The sequence below is a fragment of the Anopheles gambiae genome, chromosome 2, assembly GCF_943734735.2.
Source record: "Anopheles gambiae chromosome 2, idAnoGambNW_F1_1, whole genome shotgun sequence".
Lineage (NCBI taxonomy): Eukaryota > Metazoa > Arthropoda > Insecta > Diptera > Culicidae > Anopheles > Anopheles gambiae.
The window spans coordinates 90,706,522-90,721,284 of NC_064601.1; the positions used below are offsets into that span (position 1 = coordinate 90,706,522).

General features: G+C 46.2%; 2 protein-coding genes across 9 annotated transcripts in view; one reads left to right on the plus strand and one right to left on the minus strand.

The window, feature by feature from the left end:
* Positions 1-10,224, plus strand: part of LOC1276484 (BAI1-associated protein 3) — a 74,115-nt gene extending 63,891 nt beyond the window's left edge. For all 8 annotated transcript variants that reach the window (XM_061642329.1, XM_061642334.1, XM_061642335.1 and 5 more), the window contains 7 exons: positions 1,960-2,248; positions 2,331-2,532; positions 2,602-2,909; positions 2,981-3,509; positions 3,614-4,963; positions 5,643-5,886; positions 5,955-10,224. In XM_061642329.1, coding sequence (XP_061498313.1) covers positions 1,960-2,248; positions 2,331-2,532; positions 2,602-2,909; positions 2,981-3,509; positions 3,614-4,963; positions 5,643-5,886; positions 5,955-6,046 — 3,014 coding nt within the window. In that variant the 3' untranslated portion in view covers positions 6,047-10,224. The remainder of the gene's footprint in view (positions 1-1,959; positions 2,249-2,330; positions 2,533-2,601; positions 2,910-2,980; positions 3,510-3,613; positions 4,964-5,642; positions 5,887-5,954) is intronic.
* Positions 10,225-10,791: 567 nt separating this feature from the next.
* Positions 10,792-14,705, minus strand: LOC1276486 (cyclin-dependent kinase 6). The gene is made up of 5 exons (XM_315841.4): positions 14,132-14,705; positions 13,880-14,048; positions 13,594-13,735; positions 11,952-12,280; positions 10,792-11,878 (listed from the first exon to the last, which is right to left on the minus strand). Exons 1-5 carry the CDS (start codon positions 14,172-14,174, stop codon positions 11,653-11,655), a joined length of 909 nt encoding a protein of 302 aa, XP_315841.3. The 5' UTR covers positions 14,175-14,705; the 3' UTR covers positions 10,792-11,652.
* Between the last annotated feature and the right edge of the window lie 58 nt (positions 14,706-14,763).

The following is a 14,763-nucleotide window of genomic DNA, read 5'->3' on the forward strand; positions in this document are numbered from 1 at the left end:
CAATACACTTCAACACCTGGCCATCGTTCGGCCCCAACCGGTATCGGTGCTGCTGCAGCAGCTTGGAAGCTCATCATTGAACGCACAAAGTAACGCTTCTGCCGTTGCCCGCGAAGCTTCCGCCCCGTGTTTGCGCCGTGTGGCCACCGTTTTGGCGAATCCGATAAGCGTAGCGAGCTCTTTTATTAACTGTGATGCCAGGGATGCCTCTCTAACGATGTATCTAGTGGAAGCACCCGATACACCGGAGGCATCGGGAAGCACTTCAAGCAATATCATCGATAGGCTTTTTGTTGTTGTGCCACGAGGGACACGGAGATCCATAACGCTCGCGCTGGTGACTCAGTAAAGGGGGGGGGGGGCTTTTGCTTTTATTTTATCCATCCATGGCAGGTACCGTTTCCCCACGGGGCTGTGTGCTTCTCCCTGGCAGCACATAATTGGAATGGATTGCGGAACGTTCCGCACTGCTCGAAAAGCGCTCCATCGCTCTGCTCTGTGCTGTAGCTCTAGCGTTTTGTGAGTGTCTGTGGTTTCGTAGCCTTTATACCGGATAGAGCGCAACGCATCATACAGCGCCCCAAATGGCAATGGACGCATATTCTACGGCATAATTAATAACCCAGCGTGGAGCGTGGAGCGTGCTGCGATCCGATATTGCATGGGCCCTCTTGAGGGCACCAAACACGGGAACAATATTGGTTGATTGGAGCGGCCCGTTGCGCTAATATCGGTGCCCATATCTGGGAACGCTAAACAGCATTGATAAGGCTGTTACATACTAATCCACACAGCAACACACAATACACCCCTTTTGCGACGTCATTTTCCAACCGCCCCTGCTCTCCAAAATGCAAATTAAACACCCACCTTCAAACCCCGCCGGAAGGACGCAATAAGTTGCAATAACGTCCAACCATCAACCTTTTGCACCGAAACAAACAGCCAAAAACGGCCAATTATTATAACGCCTTATAGCGCCGTTCCCGAAACCGCGAGCGCATATTATCTTTCGCAACATCTTCAATGGTGGGACCAATTCTTTGGAAATGGACTCCCCTTGAATTTTCACCCCGAAAAAGATGCCCCAGAACGGATTGACAACGGTGGGGAAGGATAGCATAGCCGCTAAACTTTGGTCGATTTCACACGAAACCTATCCCCAAGGTGATAAATTTTAATGATTTACCAAAAAAAAGGGGGAGCTACCCAGCGTGAGAAGAGAGACAAGATCCGCAGCCAGTGTCGCAAAAGCCGGTCTGTCTGTCCAATGTCAATGGCTCAAGCGCTCCCTCGCTGGCGGTTGAAGCGGCGAGGCCGATTGTTTATGTGATGAAAGCACAATTTGCATATTTTCGTTCTTAAAACCGTGAGACCGAGACGCACACCAACCGAAACCGAAAAGCCTTGCAACCTTTGCTCTTGCGGCTCACAGTGTTACCGTAGTAAGGGACGGTAAGAGATGGTTGGGGACGGCTTTTGCCGGCTGATCGTCATCTTCGTAATTGAAACGTCACGCCGCCCTAAAACCACACCGCACAAGACACGTGCTAAAGGAGATGGAAAAGGATTTTATATCCTCCCCACCCCCTGCAAAAAACCTCTTTCTTTGTGCGTGTGTGTGTGTGTGTGTCGGGTGGATGCGAAAGTTTTGCGGGTCTGGCGTAAAGCGGTAAAGAACGGTGATAAATGGATTGCGCAGTTACGGTGGAACGATTTGCGGAGAACGAACTTTTCCCCCATTTTTCGTTCCGGCGTTGTTCGTTGTACACAGCAACCATGTACAGTGGCGCAACTGTTTCCATACTTATTAAGCGTGCAGCATTGCGAAGGGGCGATAAATTACTTTCACGCATTACCATCCCTCCAATAGAGCCATTGAACATTCATAAATCATCATCCGCCGCCTGATTCTGGCTTATGTCGTCTCCTTGTTTTTATGCTTCTCTCCCCATACAGGTTTCAGCGATCCATACTGCATGCTCGGCATTCAGCCGTCCGGTACACCGCCTCCCCCCTCGCCCCAACCACCGATGACACCGCGGACCCTGTCCGACACCGGCATGGACAGTCTGGATTCGCCCGAGCACGGCAAGCTGCGCAAGCATCACAGCTTTCGGCTGAGCTTCAAGCGCAAGGACGGCCGCCAGCAGCGGGACTCGGTCGGCCCGGTGCCGGCCAAATTCATCCGCGCGACCTCGGTCAAACCGCACACGCTGTGTCCGAAGTGGAACGAGAAGTTTAAATTGTAAGTATCGATGTGTGCAGACCTGAGTGCGCTTCGTCGCGTTTTCAATGCCCTTGCTTTGCCTCCTTTTATGCCGTGACAGTGACATCGACGATATACATTCGGATCAGCTCCATCTGGACATATGGGACCACGACGACGAGAGCAGCGTGCTAGACGCTGTATCGCGACTGAACGAAGTGAGGGGCGTTAGGGGTTTAGGTAGATTTTTCAAACAGGTATGCCAATCGGCACGGCAAGGCTCGCAGGACGACTTCCTCGGTTGTATCAATATTCCAGTCTGTGTAAGTGGCCGGTCGTTTGCTACAAGGAAGAAAATTGAAAAGAAACTCATTAAAAACGTTTGCCCACAGGATATACCTTCAACTGGCCTGGAGGGTTGGTTCAAGCTGGAGGCACGCAGTTCGCGCAGCTCGGTCCAGGGGCGCATCCGGCTGAAGATGTGGCTCTCCACGCGGGAGGACCGCGGCACGTCCGAGGAGGACAACACGCTCGAGGTGAAAAAGTTCGAACGGCTGCAGACAATCTTCATGATGCACGAGCTGACCGTGTTCGATCCGGCCTGGAAGTGGACCGGCGAGCTGGCCGGCCCGTCGCTTACCATCCTTCACCAGATGGCTGTGCAAAGTGATCTATCGGATCTACAAATTTCGTTAGCAAAGTAGGACCCGTCCCTTAACTCCTTCCAGCATTAGCCTTCAGTGTGTTCCGTTCGCTCTTTCTCTCCCGCAGATTGGTAGCTATCATACGAATCAATCGCAAGAAACCGCTCGACACCAAGTTCATCCACCGGCAGCTGATCGAGGTGGACAAGCTGTGGATCAACAACTACAACAACGAACCGCTGACGCGCGAGCTGGAACAGTGGCTGGCCGATTCGCTCAACGGGTTCGTCGAGCGGTCGCTCTGCCAGATGCGCCGGCATCGGGAGATCTTCCCCGCCCTGCATCCACCGTCGCTCGTGCGGCTCGAGTATCTGCTGCGCTGTCTCGGGCTGCTCGGCTCGATGCGCGCCTTCCGCCAGGTGAGCCCGTTCAGCAAAGGGGTGCGGGGCGAGATTGTCGGTGCGTTGCGCAAGGGTTCGATTACCTGGTCGCAGGCGCAGCTGCGCGAATCGCAACGCTCGCCGAACCCGCTGGTGCACTACACGACGATCCTGATTGCGGACCTGCAGCTGGGCGTTACGTACTACCACGGGCTGTTCGATTCGACCAACGGCATCCAGTACTTTAGCATCGTTTACAAGCAGTTCGATTCATTGGTGAGTATGCAGATGACCTCCATTAACGCTAAGACAACCTAAAAGAGACAAAAATGAACTTTGTTGAATGGCATAACACATAACCAACTCATTTCGCCTCTCAGCTTTCGGATGAAGTCACCAACCGGATCGAGTGTGGCCAACTACCCGGCACGATAGTGAACCACTGGACCATACTCGATCACGACCGAGAGCCCGACACAGCACCGTTCGAGATCTACTTCGCCCTGCAGGAGTTCCACAACCTAAAATCGCACCTGTCCGTCACACCGCAGCCACCGGAGAAGCCGCTCGGGCTGCAGAACTTCCACGAGTGGTTCGAGCCCGCCGTACAGCGATGGATTTCCGTCAGCAAAACCAAGGCGATCCAGCGCATCAAGGCGGCCGTCAGCGTGGATCAGGTGTGCGAGGGCGAGCGCATCGTGCGGCACAGCACGTCCTCGATCGATACCGCTTCCTGCTTCTACCAGATACGCGAGTTTTGGAAAAACCTAGCCTGGCCCGACCACAGCTCCGGTGCGCACTACGAGACGCTCATCATCGATCTCGTCTGCACGACGGCCAACGTGTACTCGGACCTGATCCACCAGGGGCTGGCGGACGGTGGCTCCGGTGGCTACTACGACAACAAGCAGGGACAGCAGCAGCAGCCCCGCTCCACCGACGAGCTGTGCGTGGTCGTGAACAATCTCGAGTACGTGCGCCGTGGGCTGGCCGAGTTCCATCCCGAGACGCACCAGCTGCCGGAAAATGCGGAAACCCTGCTCGACAACACGATCGCCCAGCTGGAAGCGAAAGCGGACCGCGTGCTCACCAAGCTGACCGCCTCGATGCAGGGCCCGCTGCAAAAGTCCGTGTTTCATCTGGCCTGGTCGCCGGATTCGCTGCCCGCCAATCAGGCCGTGATGCCGCTGCTCGAGTATCTCGATTCGCATCTGGCGACGCTCAATGTGACGCTGCTGTCGCAAAACTTTTACCGCGCCATGACACTGATCTGGAACAGCGTGCTGACCGAGTTCGCCAAGCAGATGGATGCCGGCGGGGAGGGCGAAAAGCCGACCAACTTCCACGACCGCATGTACGGAGCGCTGCAGCTGCTCGGGGAGTTCTTCAACGCGGAGGGGCTTGGCCTGCCGCCGGAGATACTGCACAGCGACACGTTCTGGCGGGTGGAGCAGCGGCTGCAGTACCACAAAACCGACACCGACCATCTGATCGATCTGTTCTACATGCAGCGACTGCAGGAGCAGCTGAACACGATCGGGCAGACGTCGCTGGGGTCGCTTTCGGTCAAGGCGTACCTCAACCACGATTCGCTCTGCGTGGAGATACTGCACGCGAAGGATGTGATCCCGCTCGATCCCAATGGTTTCAGCGATCCGTTCGTGATCATCGAGCTGCTGCCGCGGAGGGTGTTTTCGCACTGCTCCGAACAGCAGACCAACGTGCATAAGGTAGGGAACTGAAACGATGAAAGATGAATGGTGGCACAAAATGAAACTTTTATTACCTGTTGTTCAAGATTCAAGGGTTATTACAGCTGTTTCAACAGCTGATTGTTGGCCCCCGATTGTTTGTTTACATTTCCTGATGACAGCTGTTTGGCAGTGTTGCCAGTTCTAATAAGAAAAAGAACAGCCGGCAGTTATTGCAAGCTTATCGAGTTAACTTATCGATCGACAATTCAAAACGATCGTTTAGCGTCGAATATTCAGATTAAAATAGTTTCTTAAGATCTTGTGGACAGTTAGACCGTACTTGTAACGAACGGCTTAGGAAACCTTTATAAGGCATTTCAATGCTAAATAGCAAATCCCATGAAAAATTATAAATGAATAAGTTCGTTGAAATATTACGTAAAGGCATGTGATTAATCTTATTTGTCTTCTTCTTTGGCTCAACAACCGATGTCGGTCAAGGCCTGCCTGTGGGCTTGGCTTTCAGTGACTAATTGATTCCCCCCCATAGCAGGATAGTCAGTCCTACGTATGGCGGCGCGGTCTATTTGGGGATTGAACCTATGACGGGCATGTTGTTAAGTCGTACAAGTTGACGGATAATGTACCGGAAATTATAAGACTGATAGAAAGTGTTTAATGGATTTTTTGTAACTAACACTTCTTTTCTCAACAGAAAACGCTCAACCCGGTGTTTGACGAGTGTTTCGAGTTTTCCGTCACCCAGGAACAGTGCCAAACCGAGGCGGCCATGATCGTGTTCACCGTGATGGATCACGACGTGCTGACGGCAAACGATTTCGCGGGCGAAGCATTCCTGGCGCTGAACAACATCCCGGGAGTGGCCACCAACTTTAACATCGACAACTTTAACGGGCTGGCCCAAATCGATCTTCCGCTGCTCGAGATGAAGGATAAAAGTAAGTAGCATCCGAGAGTAGGTTTAGCGTGCGATTTGATACTCACTGTTTTTTTCTGCCACCTTCAGATCATCCGATACTGCAAATTCTTGAAGGGCGAGTCAATGACAAAAATGCGATGGATTTTCTACGCAAGCAGAAGGCTCGTGTCGTTGGTTAAAATGCTACATGCTGATCGCAGGAAGGAAGAAAAGCTTCAACCCAAGCAAAACTAAAGTCTCTGAGGCACCTTGCGGAGGATGATCATGCTTTGCTTGCACGGATCTTGATCCAAATTAGAGCTCAACAATACACGACGCACAGGAAAAAACAAACACAGGAAACGAAAACACTGGATGCAGAGCATCGTTCAGCAACTCCCGTAACCACATGGATAGTGATGGTATGATAGATCGCAACATTTACGCATATGGTAGAGAATTTATATATATACACAATGAAAAAAACACACATACATGTTAGATTGCACCCGAACAGCAGTAGTAAGACTCTCGTAAGACTTGTACGTTCACATCGCAAATTACTCATCGTTAGCGCATCGTTCCTTGTGTTTCTATGATAGCCAACCATTGCCTTCTAACAAAAACAAAAACTAAACCCTTACTTAAGTAGAACGCTGTGCAGTAGTTTAGATGTATATACCCCGCGTAGCACGTTGAAAAAGCACAAAATCTTGTTCCCCCCGCATTCCCCTCCATGCTGGAGTCGAAATCTGAATGTCGATCGTCAAACTCAAACTTTCAAACTACGAAGAGATAGATCCCGAAGCAGAGAAGAGAAGACGAACGGTTTGTGTGACTGTGAGTATCAGTCAGTGGGTGATCGGTGTACGTACCCGTGTTCCGATGCCTCTTTATAAATACCTACTTTAGCTTACTAATGACACTACTAGGGAAAAACAACCACAAAACAAAACCTGTATTTTTAACGATATAAAACGTACAACTATTGACAACGTAAGACTATCTCATGAAAGAAAACAGAAAACCCACAAGCGTAACAGATGTATCAGAACGCGCAGAACTCGTGCATCCAAATTAAAGAGAAGAAGAAAATACCCTCCCCCAATGCTTTCATTCGTGGGCCAGAACATTTGAACAGTTTATTAAATTAAAAAAAGCAAGAGCGAGACAAATTACAGTGAAATAAGGATGGGGAAGAGATCAAGTATCAATTAATTATAGAGCCATTATAGGTGATGACCACCAACCCAATATTCCATCTATCTATACAAACTCATAACAACTCTTTGTAAGGAACATTATACACATTATCAAAGGATGGTCGCTATCTTCTACAGTGCGCAGCACTGCACCGCGCTGTAAACTAACTAAACTATAAAACGGCGTTTGCCAACGTAAATGTAAAGCAACCTACGAATGAACACTGATAGGACACACTACGCTGAATGATAGCTGCATGATGAATGGTGATGAACGATCGCGCTGATGAGTGAATGGGTTGTATTCCAAATTCATCGAGTAAATGACCAACGAGAGAGAGAGAGAGAGAGAGAGAGAGAGAGAGAGAGAGAGAGCGAAAGGTAGAAGAGAGGTAGAGAAGGGAAAAGAAACTAAAGCAAATGGAAGGACGTAACTTTTAAGCTGTAAATTTTCACAAACTGCAGATATTTTCTTATGAATGAATAATGACTCTAGGAAGTCGCCAGTCGGTGTGAACCGGAACAACACCGGAACAGAGAAGCAAACGTGTTGGAGCATTGAAGAAAACACGCGTGTTTGCTTTTCCGTTCGCGAAAGGCGCGCATACAAAATTGCACACAAACTACAACAACAGAAACAATCGCTATCCATCCGATTCATCTCGTGATCGATTTTTGTGTGTAGAAATTCACATTCTATTCTAACTTCTTATACACTGCCTCCTATTTTCCAAGCTTTCGCATAACTTGCAGAAACCGAAAGTCGTGTTTTAAAGCACATTTAGTAGATATTTCACTTTAATTACTGTGTAGACGACAGCTATATCACGTTTTTTCACAGAACACAGCTAACAATTCAGTAGCAGCATAATCATGTGGCACAACCAAAATAGCCCCATAATAGCATCGGTGGTATGTTAGATTAAACTCTCATTTCTTTTCCCAATCATCACATGAACCTTATCTATAGCGTAAATCGGTAAATGTCGAGCTTAGATGTGCTAAAACTCTAAATAGTGTAGTTAACGACAAAAAAGCACTTTAGCTAAAGTTATGGTAGAGCCTCTCTCACACAAAAAATTGGGCAATTATGTAGCAAAAGCTGTTGCCGATCTTTATCGTACTGTGAGTATGTATAGGTGTATGTGTGTCTTTGTAGAAGAATTCCAACATATAGATGTGAGTGTGTGTATGTGTATTTTGCTGCACCAGAGCGCTGCTGATTGGTTGGTTGTTGGGTATAGCATGCTGATGACATACCCGGCTAGGCAAAACTGTACAGAACTGCGCCCTCCCACAGCACGTACTTTTCTACAATGGCCAAGCTTTAAAACCAGAGACAACTTTGACTCACCACCATCCACACCTTGCCGACAAAAAGCAAAAAAAGGGAGGGAATAGTGTAGGAGGTGGTGTGCAAGACTCAAGGGGTATCATCTGATCATTCTCACAACACGTCTTCATTGATCATCAACACAGAAAACCGCGGACAAATCTACTAATACGCGTGTCTCGTTTCTCGATGTACCTCTAACGTTTTTTCAATGGCATTTATCATTCGATAGTGCACGAGGGCACGAAGGTAGTAAAGACACATCAATCATATACTTAAACAGGTGTACTATTTTTGTATTAACAGAGAGATCGAGTGTGTGTGCGTTTTTTTACTACCAATCTTTATACACTTGAATTTTCCAACCGCTTGCAGCAACTTCTCGTGCGTTCCCTAACCCTGTTAGCAAGGGAAGATGGGGAAAGTAATATCAAAGTAAAAACAATAATAGAAATTGGAACTCCTCCTGTTTTTGTAAGGGCAGTTACATTACGCGAATCATTGTCTAAAGCTAGAAAACGAATGTAACTCATAACGCGATCAACGGATTGCCACCCCGGCAAACTATTTACCTAGGATCTATCAAAACAAAACACACAAACACCTTGTAGAAAAGCAACCGTTTATCACAGTAGAAACGTACAACATACACTCTCTAGGCAGCCTTTTTCTAGTGAAACTAAACGTAGAAATCTTCCTTAAGGTCAATAGCACGTAAAATAGTGATCTCGTACCTTCTCCTCACTCATTTCGATAGCGGTTTATATAGAAACATCTAACTCACCCCAGAGCGCTCAACCACTCTCCTAATAGCATCATCCTCATCAACGGGTGTACGCTGTTGTTGTACTACCACATAATCATGGAAATAGAATGCACTTTACGTAGAATGCACCTGCCGTGTACGTGTACCCATAAGCACACACACACCACAGAATAGATCACGTAGAGAGGATGCTGCATAGAAAGAATCCTCCTTTTTGTACGACTGCGACTGTTTTCTATTTTATAATTGCATCTTTCTTGCGACTTTAGTTAAACGATACTATTTCTCTACCTAGTCTCTTACTAATGCTCGGCTTAACGAGGTGGCTCTCGTTGTGGAAGCTTCGAAAGAAAAAATTCTGAAAAAATACTGAAAAAAAAAACAAGATCAAGTACAACTATTTCACGGAGAGGAATAGAATGCTGTGGGAGAAAATTTAGTTAAAAATCAAAATGAAACACATCTTTAAGCCGGTATTTTCACTAACGAGTGGAATTGAGGGGGTGAAAATGGAAAGCTTTTCCATTAAAAGAAAACTCCTACTCTTACTGGGGAAACATTTATAAGCTAGACTTAAACACAGCAACACAAAACGAACATCAAACGAAACCAAAGAAGTATTGTTTTTTGAGAGAGAGAGAAAAAAACATGGCCGTTCGAACTGCTGCACTATATTTTCTGTACACCAGCAAATATTTTTACTAAACAAAACAACTACAAAAAAGGCCGCTATAAGCCCGCTGTGTTTATTAGCTAAATGCGTTTTTGCGTTTAACCCGTTTTCCTTCCTCCTGGTGGTGGTGGTGGTGGTGGTAGGGGGATGCATTTTAATTGTTGGAAATCAAAGAATTTAACTGAATGTTGTACAACTACCATTAAAGAATACACTATATATATATATTATATAAATATATACATAAAAATACCAAAAGGGGGGTTTTAGAGTGGGAAAAGTTAGAGATGGCAACGATGGCAACCAAGCGCACGACACGGGAAAGACTTGTTCTAATTTTTAAAATCAAACCAAACAAACCCTGTCTGAATTGGTGTGACTATTAGTGAAAGTGATTGGCTAAATAGAAGAAGAAAAACACACTAATCAATACTGTGCAATGCGATAAAAGAGTGAAAAAAAAACATTGCTAAACGAAAAACAAAGCCACCCACTGACTAACCAAAGGGCAACACAATTGATAACACTAATCAAGCAAAATAACACACTCAACAGTAAAGCACAAATCCTGGAAATACACGTTTCACGAAGAGTATGTCTGTATGTGTACGTATGTGTGTGAGTGTATGTGCGTGTGGAAACTACAACAAAATGAAAAACAACTAAACTTAAAAGAGAATAAAGGGTGGGCAAAAAGAAAAAAAAACATAAAACGAGGGAATCATATATACTATGTACCACAAGCGACTGTGAAATCAGTATTTTCGAGTATTATCAAAAAACAAACAAACAAACAAAAAAACACACAAGAAAAACGTATGAATAAAAACAAAAAGGATATCTGTTCAAACTATCAAACAAAAAGAGGTGCAAGAGCTCTCGTTTAGTTCGTATTTTGGGTATTAAACATCCGGAAATGATGCTTTTTCTTTTCATTCACTTTTCTCATTTCTTATTAGAGTTCGATTGTGTCTGGTTTGAATGCTGCGTTTTTTTATTATTGTATACATATATAATTAAAATAATTCATAAAATTCACTGCACTGTATACTATCGCTTTCCTTACACAGCTAAAGCGGGCACTGTATAAAAAGACACGCAAACACGAACGAACGAGTTCAATTTAAAGCAGCTTATATAAGGGGGGTCACAGAGCGCGACAGCTTGACCTAATTCTAGCAAACAATTATAATCATTGTAATTGTAATGTTCAAATTATAATTACAATTATTATAATTATCAAAGGTAATAATAAATGAAAATAAGTATAATCAAAACTAATTCTATTTCTTAAAACAATATCTCTGAAGTCTCTGAAATCCAAAACAAGAAAATGAGCGAAAAATAAATGACACCAAAGTTTTCACTAACCAAACTACACGCCTTTCTCCGATTTCCTTCTTGTTTCCCACTGCTTTCTCCCCATTTTTTGCTATCTCCCTCTGTTTGCCTTACCTAACAATATCGAGCAAAAAAATAAACGAACAATATGATGGCTGTGACTGTGTATGGAGGGAGGGAAAGAGACAGGCAGCAATACCAAAATATTCATATCATAAGATCGTTGCTACTACTAGTAGTTGTAGTAGTAGTAGTACACAATTTCGTTGGCAGTCCGGGTTTACTGGTAATTTCACTAACTCTAGTACTGTAATGTAGGCAGAAGAAGCGTTCTTGCCTTCTTCCCCCCGAAGGTGTTTTTGTGTTGACGGTGTCGATTTTACGCCTGTTGTTTCGTTGTATATCCTTATCATTATTATCCATGTGATAGTTTGTTTGCGTTTGTGTGTGTGTGTGAGTGCGATTTACCTACCGGTAAGGCGATGCTCCCCTTACGTCGGCATCGGTTCCTGTTTGAAGTAGGCATGGTTAAGGCACTGCCTTGCGGACGGACGTTCGTGCCGGCTGAAGGCGAGCATGCTCTTTAGGAGATCGTTCGCATTGTCGCACAGCTTCGGGCAGAATTCGCGCGGTTCCCGCCGCTGGGTGGAGCGGAAGTTTTCCCGCACGATCGAAATGCCCCTCGGCCACTGCGCTTCCGATGGGCGGCCAGTTAATCTGGGGGAGAGATTGAAATTTAAGAAATTATTTCATCATAGCTACATTATCAAAAAGGGGGACTATCGCTTACTCGAATATTCGTTCCAGCTGATTGCCCTCGGCCGTGCCCGGGAACAACGCTTGCCGCTGGAACATTTCCGCAATGATACAGCCCGCACTCCAGATGTCGACCGAGCTGTTGTACGCTTCGCCAAGCAGGACTTCCGGAGCACGGTACCAAAGCGTCACCACAACCGTCGTTAGCTTCATCTCAAAGTCGTACGTTTTGGCGAGCCCAAAGTCGGCCAGCTTCAAGTGGCCATCGCTCGAGATGAGGAGATTCTGCGGCTTCAAGTCCCGGTGGATGATGCGGTGCGAGTGCAGGAAGTCGATGCCGGTAAGCATTTCGCGCGATAGTCGCTATAGGGGTGGAGAAATGAAGGAGTGAATATGAGCAACTGTGTAATAACTATAATAATTAAATAATTGTTTACGACACTTATCCTTTACGACCATTGCCTATGGATCTAATACTTCGGATGCCCAAACCTCCCTCCCTGGCGACTTTTCAATTATTGCAGCAAGAAATTTGAAGGAAATTGATCAATGTCCCGAATTTGCTTCCACAGACTGTAGGGAAATTCAAGGATCCACATCCATAGAATATCTGGGTTCCAGGACGATCAAGGACTTCATGAAAAGGGCCAACATCCGAAGACAGTGTAAAAAAACTAAAAACTTAATTTTAACACGGTTGACTTCGCGTAAAACCGAAGAAAATATTCTATATTGTGAAATACGAATGAACGAAATGGAGCAATTAAGCCGAAGACACTATCTCACTCACTCCACCAGTCAATAAGCGATCCGCTGATAGGAGAGAGTCTCTCACAAAATCATTATCTGGACGTGGAGTGGACGCGTCCACAGTACACCCCGACTTTTTTGGGATTTTTGTATGACTTCGGTTCAACTTCGTGAGTTTTGGACAGGCCGTGGACGGTATAATATGTCGCCTGTCTATGAATCGGTTAAAGATGGGCACATCTAGAAGGCAGCAGTTGCACTGCTCTACTGTCATTTGTTGCCATGATACTGAGCGGGACGGATAGAAAACGACATCTAGCGGACAATTGCATTCGCGAAGAACATGGGATTTTCTGCTGATGCGTTGGAGAATAATTCTTAAAAACGATGAAGCTTTTAATTATGAAAATGTTACATTACTTTAATTTGAAATACTGGAACACATCAAAACATAAAAAAATAAACATGTTTAAATAGGGAAATAATCACTATACCTTTTACGTTAATGATGAATCAAAAATAGTGTGAAGTCGGCTTAGCATTCAACGTTTTCGCAACAAAAACTCGTTTAAATACTGTGATTAAGTTTTAGTAAAACAAAATATAGCCTTAAAAATTGCATTCCAACAAATCAGTGGAAAAAGATTCACATTCTTCCACAAAAATGCCACATTTTATCACTCCACATTATGTATCGGAATGCTGCCTGGAAAACCTGGAGGACAACGCGCCTGGAGAACAATGGGGCGTTCGTGTTTTTGCTTTCGTTTAAATCTTGCGCTCATCGAGGTTTCTGCCCTATAAGGGCCCCTTCCTCTTACGGAGCCCTCCATGAACAATATATTAATATTAAAGAAATATATTGACTTTCGGTTCTTCATCAATCGCTAAAGAGGCTTCTGCGCCACTATTTAATGGTGTCATACCTGTATAGTGGCCGGAGGCATTCCTTTCGGTGGTAGACGCTTAATGTACTCATCCAGATCGTGATCCAGATGCTCGAACACTAGAAACAGCACCAACTGCCCTTCGCGCTCTAGCCGTTGCCCTTGACACACATCTAGGAGTCTGCGCAATGCAAAAAACAGGTTACGTTGATTAGCTTCTCCAGTAGAAAGGATACACAGGACACATGTAAACAGTTGAAAGGTGACCGTCTGTACCGACTACCACCTGTAGAGCTGGGTCTGGGTCCAGGAGCGGGATACTCACTTCACCACATTCGGATGCCCAAAGGTGTCGAGCTGTTTGAGCATGAAAATTTCCCGCAACGTCGACATCGGGACGCCATCTTCGGTCAGTGCGACGCGCACCTTCTTCAGTGCGACGATTGTACCAGCATTCTTCAGATCCCGTGCCCTGTAAACGGTACCGTAAGCTCCTGCAAAAACAAAACAGCACCCACGTAAGTAAAGCTATTGTTTTCCTGTTTGCACTCGCCAGGTGGATGGCCTTTCCCCTCACCTGTACCAATCACACCCAGCTCCTCGTAATTGCTGGTATTCATTGGCGGTCCTTTTTTTACGATGTCCTTGTTGTTTGTGTTTGCAGCTGCCACACACTCGAGCAATCGCCTTCTATCGCTTCCCTCCTGCCTGCCACTCAATTCCAGCCGTTATCCAGCAGGAAGAACTGTGCTGCACACGCGTCCTTTCCACTGCTCCCGGTTGCCTGGCTCCTCGCCCAACCTCACCTCACCTTTTCCAGTGTCCTTTGTTGTTGAGGAAGCGCGGTTCGCGTTCCGGCATGGTACACACACGGCCAGCACACGAAAACAGTGCCGCCGGTCGATGGTGGAGCACCGCAACGGCGAAGCAGGGAGGTTCACTTACCGCATCCGTTTGACCGTTAAGATCTTCCCGGCCGGTTTGCGGATGGTTAAAATCAAACTCCAATCAAGCGGGGGAAGAAAACAAAAAAATCCGAACAAAAAAGCTAAATCTCTCGGAAACAGGAGAAAATGCTTTTGACGTGTTGTTGGCGGTTGGCGCCTGTGTGTGTGCGGCGTGTTGTTTTTTTGTGTGTTGGTTGGCTCTTTGAAGGAGAGCGAGAAGGGGAAAATGCTGCCAGATGTGTTTGACACATGGAGGGGAAAA